The sequence below is a fragment of the Callorhinus ursinus genome, unplaced genomic scaffold (assembly GCF_003265705.2).
Source record: "Callorhinus ursinus isolate GAN/ISIS: 27379988/994484 unplaced genomic scaffold, GSC_fseal_2.0 scaffold30, whole genome shotgun sequence".
NCBI lineage: Eukaryota > Metazoa > Chordata > Mammalia > Carnivora > Otariidae > Callorhinus > Callorhinus ursinus.
In genome coordinates, this window is record NW_027397092.1 from 18,209,661 (window position 1) to 18,227,806 (window position 18,146).

Consider the following 18,146-nt stretch of genomic DNA (forward strand, 5'->3'; position numbering starts at 1 on the left):
CACAAGGGTTAGAAGAGAAAGTAGAGTCATGTAACAAAAGGGGGGGGGTGGGTTTCAAATTACGCTTAACGACTGAGCCACCCAGGCACCCCTTCAGCACTACTTTCTGCCTTGTTCTATTATTATTATTCTGATACACATCTTTTCTGTTCTATTTTGTTGAATCCCTGCCATGTACTAAGTGTCACGGGGAATAAAAGATGAAGAACATTTGGGGGCACCCGGGTGGCTCAGTCGGTTAGGCGTCTGCCTTCGGCTCAGGTCATGATTCCAGGGTCCTGGGATCGAGCCCCGCATCAGGCTCCCTGCTCAGTGGGGAGCCTGCTTCTCCATCTGCCCCTCCCCACTCTCATGCTCTCTCTCTCTCAACTAAATAAAATCTTAAAAAAAAAAAAAGAAGAACATTTGGCTCTTTGCCATGCAAGTAGTGCTTAGAATCTAGTTAGCAAACACACATTGGCAACTCAAATACAACTCACCAATGTTTGTTCAATAAAGTTGTGGTTCATTACCATTATTATGATGTTATTTCCCTAAGGTCCTCTTTTACAGAAGAATCTCAAAGACTGAGCTAGATTTTAGTAGAGGGACCATTCCCCTACTACTAAACAGAATTTATGGGGCACCTGGATAGCTCAGTTGGTTGGGCATCTGTCTTCAGCTCAGGTCATAATACCAGAGTCCTGGGATCAAGCCCCGCGTCGGGTTCCCTACTCAGTGGGGAGCCTGCTTCTCCCTCTTCCTCTGTCCTTCCCCCTGCTTGTTGCTCCCTCTCTCTCTCTCTCTCTCAAATAAATAAATAAAATCTTAAAAAAAAACAAACAGAATTTACCTCTGGAGAGCAAATGCAGTAAAATACGATTGAACATTGCTGAGTTTAGGGAACTGCCAAGGGAAAACTATTATCAGTGATGTTTTGAGATTGAAATGATAAAATCAGACAATGGCTTCCTCTGCTCCCAAAGCTTTTGCCAAAATAAACACACAACGTGTTAGACCTAAAACATGGCACAGAGCTAGAAGCACTTCTAGCCTGCTTTTCCTGGTGATGCAGTTGTGATGTGCATTCTTGGTATATTTGTAATTCAAGGGCAGAAGAGATGGTGAAGGCTGCACAACTGTGCTGCATCATCTAACCCTGCCTAGAGATAGTCAAGACCATGAGGCCAGTGACTACAACTGCGTTTCAGCTGCAGAAAACCAGCAGTCCTAACTGCTGAACGAGTCCTCTGCCTTGTACTAAATAATGTTTTAAGTCAGTACGAAGTTCCCAATGTCAACAAGACTTCAAGTGAGACTGCTCAGGTTCCTGCCTCACCCAAATACCAGATGACACCTACAACACCTATTACAACAGGAAACAATGCAGCTGAACAGCATAGCTTGACCATATGACTGGGCATACGTCGTCAAGATGGCTCCTCATGAAATAATTGCTCTGGGCTGCTAAAGAAAGAGGAGTGGCTTATTCTTCTGGACAGAGCTCACCACTCCCATTCTCCTGCAGCCCTCCATGGCAGGCTGGCTGAGAAGTACAACCTTGTGGCAGGGGTAGGCTGGTTTTCTCCTCAGTCCATCTCCATAATTCTAGCTCTGTGGGTAACTGTGAGAGAGGAAGCATTCCTCAACTATGGGCAGTTTTGTGTTTCTGAAAACAGACGCAAATGCAAAGGTATGGTCAAACAATGGGTTAAATGTTTTAAGGACTTTTCATTCCTAGAAAGCTAAAAACATTATGTAATCCCTAATTACAGTTTGCATTTTCTTTTTCTTTCTTTCCCTTTCTTTCTTTCTTTCTTTTTCTTTCTTTCTTTTTAAGATTTCATTTATTTATTTGACAGAGAGAGACACAGCGAGAGAGGGGACACAAGCAGGGGCAGAGGGAGAGGGAGAACCGGAATCCCTGCTGAGCAAGGAGCCTGATGTGGGATTTGAGCCCAGAACCCTGGGGTCATGACCTGAGCCGAAGGCAGACGCTTAACCCACTGAGCCACCCAGGCGCCCTATATTTTGCATTTTAATTATAGTATAGTATTAAACAATATATTTGCAGCGTTTGTAGATATTCTTCCTTCTTTTTCTTTTCTTCACAACTGAATATGTCATCTGGCATGTGACTAAGAGTCCAGATGGACCAAAGATTCATGCTTTTGTACCCCTAAGGAGCTCATCTTTGTCTTAATGGTATTACATTCAGGAAAATGATGCTTCTAATCACAAGCCTCAGTAGCCTCATGTTTCCGCTCCCAATAATTTCTATTTTTATGCCCAAAATATTCAAACTGTCACATGAGCACCACTGTGCCAACAATGAGAGCACCACTTTCAAGACTACGTGATGGACCTGGCAGAGGATGCCAGACTGCATTAGTCCAACTGATGGATGAGAGTCTGAATGTTGGATAGGTGGATTAAGGAAAAGCTTAAGTACAGTGACTACAGAAGTAAAGCATGTGAGAGATGAGGGCTGCTGGTTGTATTAAAACCACCTTTGTACAGCACCTAATGGGTTGCAACCTACTTCCACGTACATTACCTCATTCGGTCATCACCTCGCTCTTGTCTCATCCCACACCCTTCTTTAGTTTCAGGAAAGAACCAGAATGGTAAGATGACAACATCATCATTTGCTTAGCGGTATTATTAGTAAACAAAGAAGTATTATATTTCTACCTTTCCTGATGGTAAATATTGAGTACCTGCACAACCATCTAACAGGCTGTTACGAATAAAGATATGCCACAGGCATTCTTTACACAAGGTCTACAAATTGACCGAAAGGAACATTTATCACAGAGTTAAATGATTACCAGTGATGAACAAACCCAGTATCTGTGGAAATGCCTGCCAGTTTTCACAAGCCACCTGAAGAAGTTCAGATTCTCGGCCCATCAGTGGAGTGAGCAGATGCCCGCCACTCAGTGAGGTCTTCAGCCCAGCACATGTTCAACAGAACTTCACTGAATGCCTTGTGCAGAGCAACCCATCAGCAATTCAGAAAAAAATTAAAACAGAGTCCTGACTCAAACAATGTGAAAATATGAGAAATATGGAAATTTGAACACTGAATAGTTGATGATATTAACAAAGTTGTTAATAACTGTTATAAAGACCTATAGTTGTGTCCTTGTAAGAAGAGGTCTTAGCTTTGATACATATTGAAATGCTTAGGGGAGAATTATATGATGTCTTGGATTTGCTCCAAAATCATATAAGAGGGGAGGAAATGAGTAGGGAAATTGATGAAACCAAACTGACCACATGTTTATAACTGTTAAATCTGGGTGATGAGTACATAGGGGACCATTATGATACTCTGCCTAATCTTGCATATATTTCAAATTTCCCATAACAAAAAGTGTTTTTTTTTTTAATTTTGGAGCATTATAAACATAAATTAAGACTGGATACAAGGAATCCTGCCAGAGATACCTGCTTGGCTCAGTCGATAGAGTGTGTGACTCATGATCTCGGGATTGTGAGTTTGAGACCCACACTGAGTATAGAGATTACTTGAATAATTAAACTTAAAAAAAAAAGAATCCTGCCATATCAACATGGATCAACATTAAAAAAAAAGGTTGGGGGAAAAGGTGTTGCAGGAGGATATGTCCTGAATGATGCCGTTTATATAAAATGCCAAACATGTCAAGCAATACAATAGAAACAATACAATACAAACTCTTAAGGGCACATGCATAAAATTAGGAAGACAAGTATGGAATGACAGATACAAATTTCAGAACCATGGTTATTGGAGTGCAGGAAGGGGAATGTAATTGGGGAGGGTTACACTGGGGGCTTCAACTATTTTTGTGAAGTTTTACATAAGGTCATGAACACATATGTGATTATTATATTATTCTCTATTCACTCTTGTACTTATGAAATATTCCACAATAAAAGGACACACAAAAATTAAAATTAAAAAATGAAACAGAAAGTGGATAATCCCCTGTGGGGATGATCTGGAAGGGTCCTGCACTTCTTATATTGATTTCTTTTTTTTTTTTAAGATTTTATTTATTTATTTGAGAGAGAGAGAAACAGCATGAGAGGGGAGAGGGTCAGAGGGAGAAGCAGGCTCCCCACTGAGCAGGGAGCCCGATGTGGGACTCGATCCCAGGACCCTGGGATCATGACCTGAGCCGAAGGCAGTCGCTTAACCAACTGAGCCACCCAGGCGCCCTCTTGTATTGATTTCTAAAAACAATACCCATCACCACCCCAACCCTCAGCTTGTAAGAATGGCTTCTTTTTCTGTTAAAATATTTTTTATTATGAAAAAAATCAAACTGACAAAAATATAATTAGCATACTTGAATAATGATAATAAAACAAACTCCCTTGAACCATGATTCAAGATCAGACAGCACTAGTACCACTGAAGTTCCTTGGTACTCGCTCTCTCCATTCACATCCCAGCCGACAGAGCTGCTATCCTGAATTTTGTTTATTTTTCCTGGCCTTTCTTTGCAATCTAATCATATATTGTGTATAAGATACAGTTTTGCATGTTTTTAACTTGTACATGTGGAATCATACCTTGACTTGCTTTTTTAAAAAAAGATTTATGTATTTGAGACAGAGAGAGAAACATAAGCAGGGAATCTGGGGGGGGGCACACAGATGGAGAGGGAGAAGCAGGCTCCCAGCTGAGCAGGGAGCCCAACTCCAGGCTCGATCCCGGGACCCTGAGATCATGACCTGAGCCAAAGACAGATGCTTAACTGACTGAGCCACCCAGGCACCCCCTAACTTGTTTTTTTTGATGAGAGATATTATGAGATTCATTGATGTTGATGCATGTGTTGTAGTTTTTCCTTTTCACTATATTGTATTAAGTTACTATTTATTTATCCAGTTCTATTGATGATGGACTTTTGGATTGTTTCCAGTTTTTGCTATAACAAACAACACTCCTTGACACATCCTTATACTTATCTCTTGAAGTCCATGTGCAAGACTTTCTCTACAGTAGACACCAAGGAGAGGAACATTCGGGCATAGGGTAAATCCATCTACAACTTTATTAGATAATGCCAGATTTCCCACAGTGCTTGTCCCAACGTACACTCCCACCAGCAATGTATGAGAGATCCCGATGCTCTGTATCCTCACCAACACTTGGTATTGACAATTACTTTTGCCTATTGAGTAAGAGTGAGAACTGGAATCTGAGGTTTTCTTTTTCTTTTTCAGTTAATGGTCTTTTTTATTGGAAAAAAAATGACTAGCATTGACAACTTGGAATGGATGTAAATTGTAATTTCTTGATCAGCAATGTTGATGGGTGTGCTGAAGTCCACATCCACGGCCTACTCTGCTGGCTCTAAGTCATGGTTCAGGAGGTTTTAAAAACAGAGGGTCCAAAGATGCTTCCTTGGTGAAAGTTTCTTTTTTTAAAAAATCTTTGCGAATGGTGACAGCCTGACACCCATTTCACTCTAGGACAACACGGACAACGCTAAACCAACACACATGGCATGCCACCAGGATGAATGTCATGGTCACCATGGGTGGGGGTGCCCGGAAGTACGAGAGGGCCATCCTGCTTTGTGGAGCTACGTCTAGACAGTTTCTCCTTCCTCATTTTTCTGCACAGCATCCTGAGGTAAACCAATTTTAAATGTTTTGTTTTCAGTAAACCAGCTATGACAATTTATACTAACAAGTTGAACTAGAACCCATTTGAAGAAGTTTTAAATTTGTTTTTTTCATTTTTTGTTTTTAATACAAATGCCTGACTGTGCTCAATTGTCAAGCTGCTTGCATGAAAAACTGGCCAGCCCAAACAATGTATTAATCATGAGCAAATGGAACTGCAAGGAGTCCACCAGGTGCTTCCTTATCATTAAGGTAGTACAAGTATTTATTCGTAAAACTGATGTGTAGCTTGATCTTTAGGGGGCAGGACCACCAACCAATACATGCAGATTTTGTGTGTGTGCACAAAAGCTACTTTTGACATTCAGTTTTGCTATATAGAAACAGAATGAATCAATTAACTTTTTTTTTTTTTTGCAAGAGGTGAAGTAAAAGATTCAATCTGATTCTTCTAGAAGGGGGGAAAGGAGTTGAAAGTAGGCCTTCATTTGGCAGTCATTATCTGTACAAATTCTTCATAGTTGACTTGCCCATCTCCATCAATATCTGCTTCTCTGATCATTTCATCTACTTCTTTATCTGTTAGTTTTTCTCCTAAGTTGGTCATGACATGACATAGCTCTGCCGCACTGATGTAACTGTTGCCATCCTTGTCAAAGACTCTGAATGCCTTGCGAATTTCTTCTTCACTGTCTATATATCTTTCATTTTTCTAGCCATCATAGTCAAAAATTCTGGGAAGTCAATGGTGCCATTACCATTGGCATCCACCTCGTTGATCATATCCTGCGATTCAGCTTCTGTTGGGTTCTGACTCAGTGACCTCATGACAGTTCCAAGTTCCTTTGTTGTGATGGTGCCATTGCCATCTTTTTCAAATGGGGAGAAAGCCTCCTTGAATTCTGCCATCTGTTCTTCGGTCAGCTGATCAGCCCTGGTGTGAGCGAAGGGAAGAAGACCAGAGGGAGTGAGGGTGGCTGCACCAACGCAGGGGCTGTGAGGGCGGGGTGCCTCCATGGCTGCTGCTCTGAGGTTTTATTTTTCACTTCCCTGCTTATTGATGAAGCCGAGGCTGTCATGTTAGTGCCCATTCGTCTTCCCGCTTTTGTGAAATATCTGATTCTGTCCTTTGCTCATTGGGGGGTAGGTGTGTTGTCTTTCTTGTATTGATTTTTTTTTAAGATTATTTATTTATTTATTTGACACAGAGAGACACAGCAAGAGAGAGAGAGAGAGAGAGAGAGAGAGAGCACAAGCAGGGAGAGTGGGAGAGGGAGAATCAGGCTTCCCGCTGAGCAGGGAGCCTGATGCGGGGCTCGATCCCAGGACGCTGGCATTATGACCTGAGCCGAAGGCAGACGCTTAACAACTGAGCCACCAGGCGCCCCTCTTGTATTGATTTTTAAAGGAATTTGCTATATATGTTAGGTATAATAATATAAATTATGTAATTTCCCAATTGTGACCTGCCTTGCCTTGTCTAAAATAAATATGTTTCTCCCCTCTTTAATCTGTTAGAGTGGTAGACTACACTAATAGATTTCCTAATCACCCCTGTATTCTGGGATAAACCCAACTTCGTTGTTATACAAGTATCACTTTTATATATTCTGGGTTTTGCTTGCTAACATTGTGTTTAGGAGTTTTGCAGCCATACATAAATGACAATAGGCTGTTATTGTCCTTGTTTTATTGACCTTAACTGGATTTAGTTTCAAGACTATTCTATACGTTCATTCATTGAACAAAAATTTTTTTGAATGCCCACCATACCCAAGGCACTATTCTAGGCACTTGGACATATCATGAACAAAAGAGAAAAATGTCTATCCTGGTGGAGATTACATTCTAGCCTCATATGATGAGTTGGGGTATGTTCCCCCTTTTCTGTTCTCTGGAGGGGCTGTACAACTTGGGAATTATCTCATCCTTAAATGTTTGAAAGAACATCCGTTATTGTTTTTTGGTTTTGTTAATTTTCAAGTAAGCTCTGTGCGCACTGTGGGGCTTGAATTCACAATCCCTACACAAAGAGTAGCACGCTCTGCTGCCTGAGCCAGCCAGGTACCCTTGAAAGAACATATTTTTTAAACCTGGTACTTTAACAATTGATTCTTTTCCCCAAAGATTTTATTCATCTATCTGAGAGAAGAGAGCACAAGAGCACAAGAGCACATTCATCTACTGAGAGAGGGAGCACAAGCGGGGTTGGAGGGGTGGAGAGCAGGGGGAGAGGGAGAAGCGGGCTCCCCACTGAGCAGGGAGCCCCACGGGGAGCTTGATCCCAGGACCCTCAGACCAGGTCCTGAGCCGAAGGCAGAGCTTAACCAACTGAGCCACCCAGGTGCCCCTTGATTCTTTTTGATTGGTTATAGGATCATTCAAGTTTTCTATTTTGAGTCAGTCTTAACTAATATTTTGTAGAAATTCTTCTAGTTCATTTAAATTTTCAAATTCATTTGCCGGAAGTTGCTGGCAATGCTTTTGTTTTATTTTGCTTTTATCTCAACTACATCAGTACTTATGGCCACCTTCACATTTCTTACCTTACCTGCCTCTTCCTCATTTTTCTTGATCCATTTCACGACAGGCTTATCAATTTTACTAGTCTTATTAAAAAATCAACTTGTGGCTTTGTTCTCTATTATATTATATTCTCTATTATATCTCCATTTTCATTTCATTAATTTCCATTCTTAAGTTATTATTTCATCCCTTTTATTTTGGTTTTGTTCTGTTCTTTTAAAAATTTCTTCAGTTGGTGTTTAGTTCATTAATTTTCAGCTATTCTCTCTTTTTTTTAAGGAGGGTTTGTTTTTATTTTTTATTTATTTTATTTATTTTTTTAAGGATTTTATTTATTTATTTGTCAGAGAGAGAGCACAAGCAGGGGGAGTGGCAGCAGCGGGAGAAGCAGGCTCCCCGCGGAGCAAGGAGCCTGATGCAGGACTCAATCCCAGGACCCTGGGATCATGACCTAAGCCGGAGGCAGATGCCTAACTGCCTGAGCCACCCAGGCATCCCATCAGCTATTCTCTTCTGATAGAAATATTCAAAGTGACATATTTCCTTCTTAATATCACAAGTCTTCTTTAACTTTTATAAAAACCATGATACAAAAATGCACAAATCATAAGAGTTCAGCAAATTATCACTAAGTGAGCAGAACATGTGTGACCCCAATGCAGGTCAAAAAACAGAACACTACTAGTACACCTGAAGCCTCTCATGCCTCTCCTAATCATGGTCTCCTGCTTTCTGGGAGGTAACCACCATCATGACCTTTGTCACTACAGATCAATTTTACCTGTTTTTGAACTTTATGAAAACAGAATAATGTAGTATGCATTCTTTTTATATTTGGCTTCATTTTGCTTGATATTATATTTATGAGATCTATCTAAGTTGTTGCATGTGGCTATAGTTTGCTCATTTTGTTGCTTTATATAATATTTTACCATATGAATATACTAGAATTCATTTATCCATTGTTCATTGTTGATGAACCTTTGTATGGTTTCCAGTTTGGGGCTAATGCAAATAATGCTGATGTGAACATTGTTTTCTTTTGAAATAATTTCAAACTTGTAAACAAAGTCACAAAAATAGTACAAAGAATATTTTTCCTGAACCATTTGAGACTAAATTGCTGGTATGATGCCCCAAATAACTTAGAATTTATATGTAGTTCCTATGAACAGTGGTATTGTCTTACTTAACCCCAATACAATAATCAAAAGCAGGAAATTAACATTAATACATTCCTATCATCGAATCCACACACCTCATTCAGGTTCTTCCAAGTGTCCCAGTATGTGTTTCATAGCAAAGCACTCCAGTTGGGGAATCACGTGTTTTATTTGGCTTTCAGATATTTCTCCTTCAGTATGGAGTAGTTCTTCAGTCTTTCCTTGACTTTCAAGACCTTGACTCTTTTGAATATTACAGACCAATTGTTTTGTATAGTGCCCCAAATTTTATTTTTCTGATATTTCCTCATGTTTAGATTCAGGTCATGTATTTTTGGTAGAAATATCAGGGAAACAATGTTGTTTTTATTGCATCCTGTAAGGTGGTAAATTAGGTCAATTTGTCCCATAAATGAGAATGTTCACTTTGACCAATTTACTAAGGTGTTTTCTAACACGTTTCTCCTCTGTAAAATTACTCTTCTCCCTTTGTAATTAATAAGTATTTTGTGGGAGACACTTTGACACTATGCAAATATCCCATTGAGTTTTAGCATCTATGAATGATTCCAGTCTGCAATAATTATTAGTGTGATGGCAAATGTTGATTTTCTTTCCATGATTTCTTTTCCATTTATTAAATGGAATTCTGCTATAAGAAAGAGCTGTGTCTTCTCCCCCTACTTACTTATCTTTTTAATTATTAACTTATATGTATATGGACTCATACTCATCTTTATTTATATGTTACATTCTTTTGCTATGGTTGTTTTGTTGCCCCCATTGTGTCACTGTTGACCATGAAAAGTTCCTTCTAGCTGGTATCTGTGTCCTTTCAAAATGTTTTTAAAGGACTTTTTCTTTCTGGCACAACAAAAGGTTCCAGGCTCATCATTTATGTCCCCTACCCCAGCCCTGGAATCAGCCATTTCTCCAAGGAGCTCGGTCTTCTTTTACTGCAGAGTAATATTTAGAAATCAAGATCTAGGCCCTAGGTGCACTCATTGCTAGAGCTGTGTCAGCAGAAAAAACTAAGAAAAATATAAAAGTATATACATAAACACATATATACATCTCTATCTTATAAAACACCATGAGTTCATTCCACAGTATACTTTACTCAACCCTAAAAATACATAAAAAACCCCTTAAAATTCATAAACATTTCAGAATTGTTAACATACGCTCCTGTGATACATGAATTTACTAACTAGAGTATGACATTTGTGTACTGTTCTTTTTAGCTGTACAGTATATAGACAAAATACTTTTCTAAAGTTATTTAGGTTAGTTCTTTTCTTCTCTACCCTCTCCAGTGTGGTTATGTTATTCATTTATTACTATTTGTATTCAATTTTGGGTCCCGCCTCCAACACACACACACACCCTGGTTTCAAATCAATTAAATGGTGAAAGGAAAAGTATTTTTCGTGATGGTGATAGAATAATAGGATATCTGTTTGGGGAAAGAATGAGACTCAACCTCTATTACACTCCCTATGCAAAAATTAATTTGAGATTAGATCTAAATCAATCAAACACTACTACTATAAACTTCTGTAAAAATACATAAGAGAATATCTCTGCAACTTTGGGGCAGGCAAAAATTTTTAGCTCATAGAAAACACTAGCCATAAAATAAAACATTGATAAGTTGGACTTCATCAAAATTAAATATACCTACTCATCAAAAGATACCATTAAAAAGATGAATAGATGGGCCACCTGGGTGGCTCGGTTTGTTAAGGGTCTGCCTTTCAGGTCATGATCCCAGAGTCCTGCCCTTCCCTATCCCCCTCCCCCTGCTCATGCTCTCTTGTGCTCTCTCTCTCTCTCAAATAAATAAATAAAATCCTCTTCTTTAAAAAAAAGAAAAATGAGTAGGCAAGCTATAGATTTATGTACTGGAAAAAATATTCTCTATCTATCAACAAATATCTATCTGTATTCAGAATAGATTTTAAAGCCCTATAAGTCAATAATAAAAAAGACAAACAACCCATTAAAAATGAATAGAAGTCTTGAATGGGCAGCCAAAAAAGCGAATGAAAACTCATTACTCATCAGAGAAATGCAAATTAAAACCCCAATGAAATACAACTACATACCCCCTAAAATGGTTAAAATAAAAGAGATGACAAACCTGACATCGGTGAGAATATGTAACAACTTAAATCCTCAATCACTGCTTTGGAAAACTCTTTAACAGTTTTTCTAGAAAGTTTAACATACATCTACTCTATGACCTAGCATACACAAAAACTCAAAATGGATTAAAGACCTAAAAGTGAGTCCTGAAACCATAAAAATCCTAGAAGAGAATTCAGGCAATAATTTTTCTGATATCAGCTGTAGCAACATTTTTCTAGTTATGTCTACTGAGACAAGGAAAACAAAAGCAAAAATAAACCATTGGGACTACATCAAAATAAAAAGCTTTCCCACAGTGAAGGAAACCATCAACAAAGCAAAATGGCAACCTATCAAAAGGAAGAAGATATTTGCAAAGATATATCTGATAAGGGGTTAATATCTGAAATGTTGCACAACTCAACATCAAAACAGCAAACAATCCAATTAAAAAATGGGCAGAGGACCTGAAAAGACATTTTTCCAAAGAAGATACACAGATGGCCAACAGACACATGAAAAGATGCTCAACATTACTCATCATCAGGGAAATGCAAATCAAAACCACAATGAGGGGCGCCTGGGTGGCTCAGTTGGTTAAGTGACTGCCTTCGGCTCAGGTCATGATCCCGGAGTCCCGGGATCGAGTCCCGCATCGGGCTCCCGGCTCAGCGGGGAGCCTGCTTCTCCCTCTGACCTTCTCCCCTCTCATGCTGTTTCTCTCTCTCTCTCTCTCTCAAATAAATAAATAAAATCTTTTAAAAATAAATAAATAAATAAAACATGTGCATGTATAGTTGTCAAAAATAAAAAAAAAATTGAACTATAAAAAAAAAACCCACAATGAGTTATCACCTTATACCTGTCAGAATGGCTAAAATAAAAATAATAAGAACTAACAAGTGCTGACAAAGACGTGGAGAAAAAGGAAACCTCATGCACTGTTGGTGGGAATGTAAACTGGTGCAGCCACTGAGGAAAACAGTATGAAGTTTCCTTGAAAAATTAAAAATAAAAATACCATGTGATTCAATCATTCTGCTACTGTGTATTTACCCAAAGAAAACTAAAACACTAATTCATAAAGACATCTGCACCCCTATGTTTACTGCAGCATTATTTACAATAGCCAAGATGTGCATCGCTTCTCGGCCTTTTGGCTAAGATCAAGTGTAGTACAATAGCCAAGATGTGGAGCAACCTCAGAGTCCACTGAATGGATAAAAAGATGTGGTGTATATATACAATAGAATATTATGCAGCCATATTATTATTATTTATATACATATTACAATGAGATCACATCATCTGCGACAACATGGATAAACCTTTATGGGCATTATGCTAAGTAAAATAAGTCAGACTGAAAAAGATAAATACCATATGATTTCACTCATATGTGGACTCTAAAAAAAAAATGAATAAACAAACAAAAGCAGAATCAGACCCGTAAATATAGAGAATAAACTGATGATTGCCAGAAGGGAGAAGAGTCAGGGGATGGGGAAAATGGGTGAAGGGGAGTGGAAGGTATAGGCTTCCAGTTATGGAATGGATAAGTCACAGGAATAAAAGGCACAGCATAAGGAATATAGTCAGTGATACTGTAATAGTGATGGTGACAGACTGTAGCTTACATTTGCGGTGAACAAAACATAATGTATAAATTGTCAAATCACTATGATGTACACCTGAAACTAACGTAACATTGTGTGTCAATTATACTCAAATAAAAAAAATTTTTTTTAAATCTGTGAGCAATCCAAATTGTATCAGCTGGAGAATGGATCAAGAAACTATCCATGTGGAGAGTGGATAAATTGGAAACATGTTGGAACACCTGGCTGGATCAGTTGGTAGAGCATGTGACTCTTCATCTCAGCGTCCCAAGTTCAAGCCCCGTGTTGGGTGTAGAGCTTACTTAAGTAAATAATAGTTTGGGGCACCTGGCTGGTTTAGTGGATAGAGCATGTGACTCTTGATCTTGGGATCATGAGTTCGAGCCCCATGTTGGGCATAAAGATTACTTTAAAAAAAAAGTAACTGTGGCATATTCACACAAGGGACTACTACTCAGCAATTAAAAAGGACAGAACTACTTTAAATGGATAGATTTTATGCTATGTTAGACATTTCTCAGGAAGACTGTAAAAAAAGGAATGAATTGAATACACATGTACAACATTGACGAATCTCAAAAACACTGTCAAAAAAGAAGCCAGGTACAAAAGAATATATATTATATGGTTCATTTACATATATACTATATGATTCCATCTATATAATGTTCAAACACAAACAATACTAATCTGTGGGAACAGAAGTCGGATAGCGGTTGCCTCTGGTAGGAGATATTAACTGAAAAAAGGGTAAAGTGGGATATAATTGTTCTATATTCTGTTTTGGGTGGTTGTTACATAAGTATATTTGTGACAACATATGAAGCTAAACAGAATCTGTGTGTTTTATTTTACATAAACTATACCTTAAAGAGAAGATATCATTAAGAAAATGAAGAGACATACCACACATTGGGATATAATATTTATGATGCATATGTGTGACAAAAGACTTATATTCAGAATATATCAAGGACCTCTAAAAACTAGCAATAAAGGGCGCCTGGGTGGCTCAGTTGGTTGGGCGACTGCCTTCGGCTCAGGTCATGATCCTGGAGTCCCGGGATCGAGTCCCGCATCGGGCTGCCTGCTCGGCGGGGAGTCCGCTTCTCCCTCTAACCCTCTTCCCTCTCATGCTCTCTATCTCTCATTCTCTCTCTCTCTCAAATAAATAAATAAAATCTTCTTTAAAAAAGAAAAAAATAAAAATAAATAAAAATAAAAACTAGCAATAAAAAAGCAAACATTCCAATTTGAAATGTGCAAAGTATTTGAACAATTAACAAAAAAGATATGAGGATGTCCAATAAACATGTGAAAAGATGCTTAACATCATTATTTACTAGGGAAATGCAAATTAAAACCTCAATGAGATACTATTATATATTCACTAAAATGGATAAAATGAAAATGACTTATAATATCAAATGTTTGTAAAGATGTGATACAACTGGAACTCTCATTCATGGCTTGTGGGTGTGTAAACAGTTCTCTCATTTTAAAGAACTGTTTGGTAGTTTCTTAAAAATTTAAATATATACCTACCCTATAACCCAGGAACTCCACTTCCAAGCATTTTTCCCAAGAAAAAATGGAGGTTTATAGCCACAAAAAGGCTTGTACAAGAAAGTTCATGGCATCCTTAATCATAATAATTAAAACAACCCAAATATGCATCAACAGGAGAATGGATAAAGACATTGTTTTATATCCATACAATGGAACACTACACAGCCATAAAAAAGTAACAAATAACTGACATCTGCAAACCCTGGATGAATCTCAAAAACATCATACCAAGGTATATACGCTGTATTCCATTTATATGATTTGAATTTCATGAAGTCTAAAAATGGGCAAAACTAATCTATGGTGTTAGAATTTAGAAAAGTGTTTGGATTAAAGTTGAGCAGAAAATTCACTGGAAAAGGGACTAGGGTGATGGAATTGTTCTAGATCTTGTTTCAGACAGGGTTGTATGGGTGAATAAAATTGCCAAAACTCACTCAATGGAAGACTTAAAATCAATTCAAAAGGCCCTAAAATGAAGATGAAATGTATTTTCAGAAAAACATAAATGTGTGGGTTTGTCACCAACAGGTCTGCACTAAAGGAAATACGAAAGGGTAGTTTTCAAGCAGAGAAAAATGATCCCAGATGTAAGCTTGGAGATTCAGGGAGAAAAATAGGAACAAAAATGTGAAGTATTAACTGTCTAAAACAATAATAGTGTAGGGGCACCTGGCTGGCTCAGTCAGTGGAGCTGCTGACTCTTAATTTCTGCTCACGTCATGATCTCTGGGTTGCCGAATCGAAACTCCCTTGGTGCTCTGGGCTCAGCACAGAGTCGGCTTGAGATTTTCTCTCTCCCTCTCCTTTTGGCCCTCCCCCCAGTCACACTCACTCTCTCTCTAAAGTAAATAAGTACAGTCTTTTAAAAAATAAAACAGTAACAGTATACTGCAGAACTAACATATACATAACTAAAATACATGACAAAAATGGCACAGAGTCAGGAGAGAAGTAAAAGGGGTTAAAATATTTTCAGGTCCTTTCATTGTCCAAAAACAAGTAAAAGTTCTAATTTTATTAAATTCTAGTAAGTCAAAAATGCATGCAGTAATCTACAGAGAATTGTGAAAGAATATATAATTAACAAATGAATAAAAGGGAAATATTAAATAACAAAATACTCAATAAATCCAAAGAAAGCAATAAAGGGAAGAAAAAGAAAAACAATAAAAAGAAAAATGGAAAGTAAATAGTAAGTTGATAAATTTAAAACCAAACATACCAATACTACATTAAATATAAATGGCTCCAAATAAAATGCTTCTAATAAAAATCATAAATTGTCAGACTGGATTAAAAACAATTAAACCCAACCATAAGCTACTTATAAAAGAACCATTTAGATGATATATAAATCTATAGGAATATTCAAAGTCAAAGAAAATTAAAAATGTACCATTATAAACTCTAAACAGAAAAAGCTAGTGTAGTTGTATTGATAACAGATGAAGTAGACTTTATAGCAAGAAATATTACATAATGAGATTATGTAATAATATACAAATATTACAAAGATGAGAAATATTTCATAATGAAAAAAGGTACAATTCAGCAGGAAAATATAATAAATCTATATTTTATGCACCGAAAAACATAGCCTTAAATATACATAAAGAAAAAAACAGATAGAATTAAAAGGAGATATAGACAACTCCATAATCATAGTCAGAAATTTTAACACACATTCGTCAATACCTATTAGAATAGGCACAGGCCAAAGAGTCAGAAATGATTTAAAAACCTGAATAAGACAATTAACACTCTTGACCTGATACCTGTAGAACATTGTACCCAACAACTAGAGAATACACAGTATTTTAAAGTTCAAAAATTTACTACATACTGGTACATAAAACAAGTCAATAAATTTCAGAGGACTGAAATAACACAGACTGTATTCTCTGATCACACTCTAATTAAGCTAAGATCCAATTTCAAAAATTCTCACGTGTTTGGAAACTGAGAATTACATTTCTTGATAGCTCATGCGTCAAAGCAGATACCACAAGAGAAATGAGAAAATATCTTTTACTGAAAAATAATGAAAACACTACATATAGAAACTTGTGTGACACAGTTTGGCTGTGTTTAGAGGTAAATATATAGCTTTAAAATGCTTATTATAAAAAGAACAGTGGCTGATAATGATTTAAGCTCAAAAATGAACATAAAATTTATGCTAAAGAAAGTAGAAGGAAAAAAATAACAAGGATAAAAGTGGACATTAATGACATAGAAAGCAGAGAGAGAATCAACTTTATTGAAGGCTTTGAAACTGTAAGTCTGTCAAAACTTACCAAGAAAAAAAATGAGAGAAAATAGAAACTACCACTATCAATAATGAAAAAGGGGACTTCATTACAAATCCTACAGACTTTTATAAGATAATAAGAGAATATTATGAACAACTTTATCCCAACAAATTTAAAAATTTAGGTGAAATGGACAAATTCCTAGAAAAAAAATTCCTAGAAAAACCTAACAAGCAGCAGCTGCAAAAAAAAAAAAAAATCTTAATAAGCTCTAACTTTTGAATAAAATGAGTTCATCATTTAAAACTTTCCCATACACTGCTGCTGTTGTCAACATCATACCAGCCCCTTGGATTCTAACGAAATCAGGTGATGCTCCAGAATGAGAGACAAGCCAATTTAAGGGAAGTCTGGATCCAGCCTCATCTATAATTACTACTAGGTATTTGATAACAACAAACCCATCTAGATGCAGAATATCTTGATGCATTTTGACAATGTGAGGACAGCGGCGCCTGGGGAACGATGAACTCATGGAGAAGCGTTCTAGATTTTCATTACAGAAAATCTGGCATGGTACCATAGCACAAGACCTCTAGCCTGTACCAAAAAACTACATCCTCAGCTCAAGACCAAGGTAAACCCCATCTTTTTTTTTTTTAAGATTTTATTTGAAAGAGAAAAAAAAAGAGAAGCACAAGCAGAGGGAAAGGGAGAAGCAGGCTCCCCGCTGAGCCAGGAGCCCTACATGGGGCTCCATCCCAGGACCCTGAGATCATGATCTGAGCTGAAAGCAGACGCTTAACCGACTGAGCCCCCCAGGCGCCCCATACACCCCATCTTTTTATTGAAGTACAGTACTGATACTTAGCTTTGCACTAATCATACATTCAGGTTTGTCTTCTACAGTTTCAGCTGATCTCTCAGCCATGTGGCCACACTATTACCTCCTCCCTCCTCTTCCTGATATAAATCACAGTTCCCTAGATACTCCAAAAATCGTGGACAAATAAGTAGGGCTGTAGTAATAGTGATGCTGTTGTGCTACGGCCATTGAAGAGTCATTTAGTGTATTTGGATTATAGTTTTTTATCTGACATAAGTCTGTGTGATACCAGCACAACCTGTAGAAAGAGTACATAATTGGACTTTAAAAAATATCTGTAGACAAGTGGAGCACCTGGCTGGCTCAGTTGGTAGAGCATGCGACTCTTTTTTTTTTTTTTTTAAAGATTTATTTATTTATTTGAGAGAGAGAGAGTACATGAGAGGGGGGA

General features: G+C 37.6%; 2 protein-coding genes and 1 non-coding gene across 3 annotated transcripts in view; 1 reads left to right on the top strand and 2 right to left on the bottom strand.

Moving 5' to 3' along the window:
* The window catches only part of CDKL3 (cyclin dependent kinase like 3), a 113,531-nt gene that overhangs the window by 19,668 nt on the left and 75,717 nt on the right, over nt 1–18,146 (bottom strand). The gene's annotated exons all lie outside the window — the stretch shown is intronic.
* On the bottom strand, nt 5,598–6,609 carry LOC112815008 (neo-calmodulin-like). Its single transcript, XM_073878540.1, is given in 2 exon segments — nt 5,598–6,304; nt 6,307–6,609. Coding segments are annotated over 2 exon segments (423 nt in total). The 5' UTR covers nt 6,517–6,609; the 3' UTR covers nt 5,598–6,091.
* On the top strand, nt 12,567–12,758 carry LOC112815204 (U2 spliceosomal RNA). The gene has a single exon (XR_003205944.1). It is a non-coding gene; the product is annotated as a U2 spliceosomal RNA (small nuclear RNA).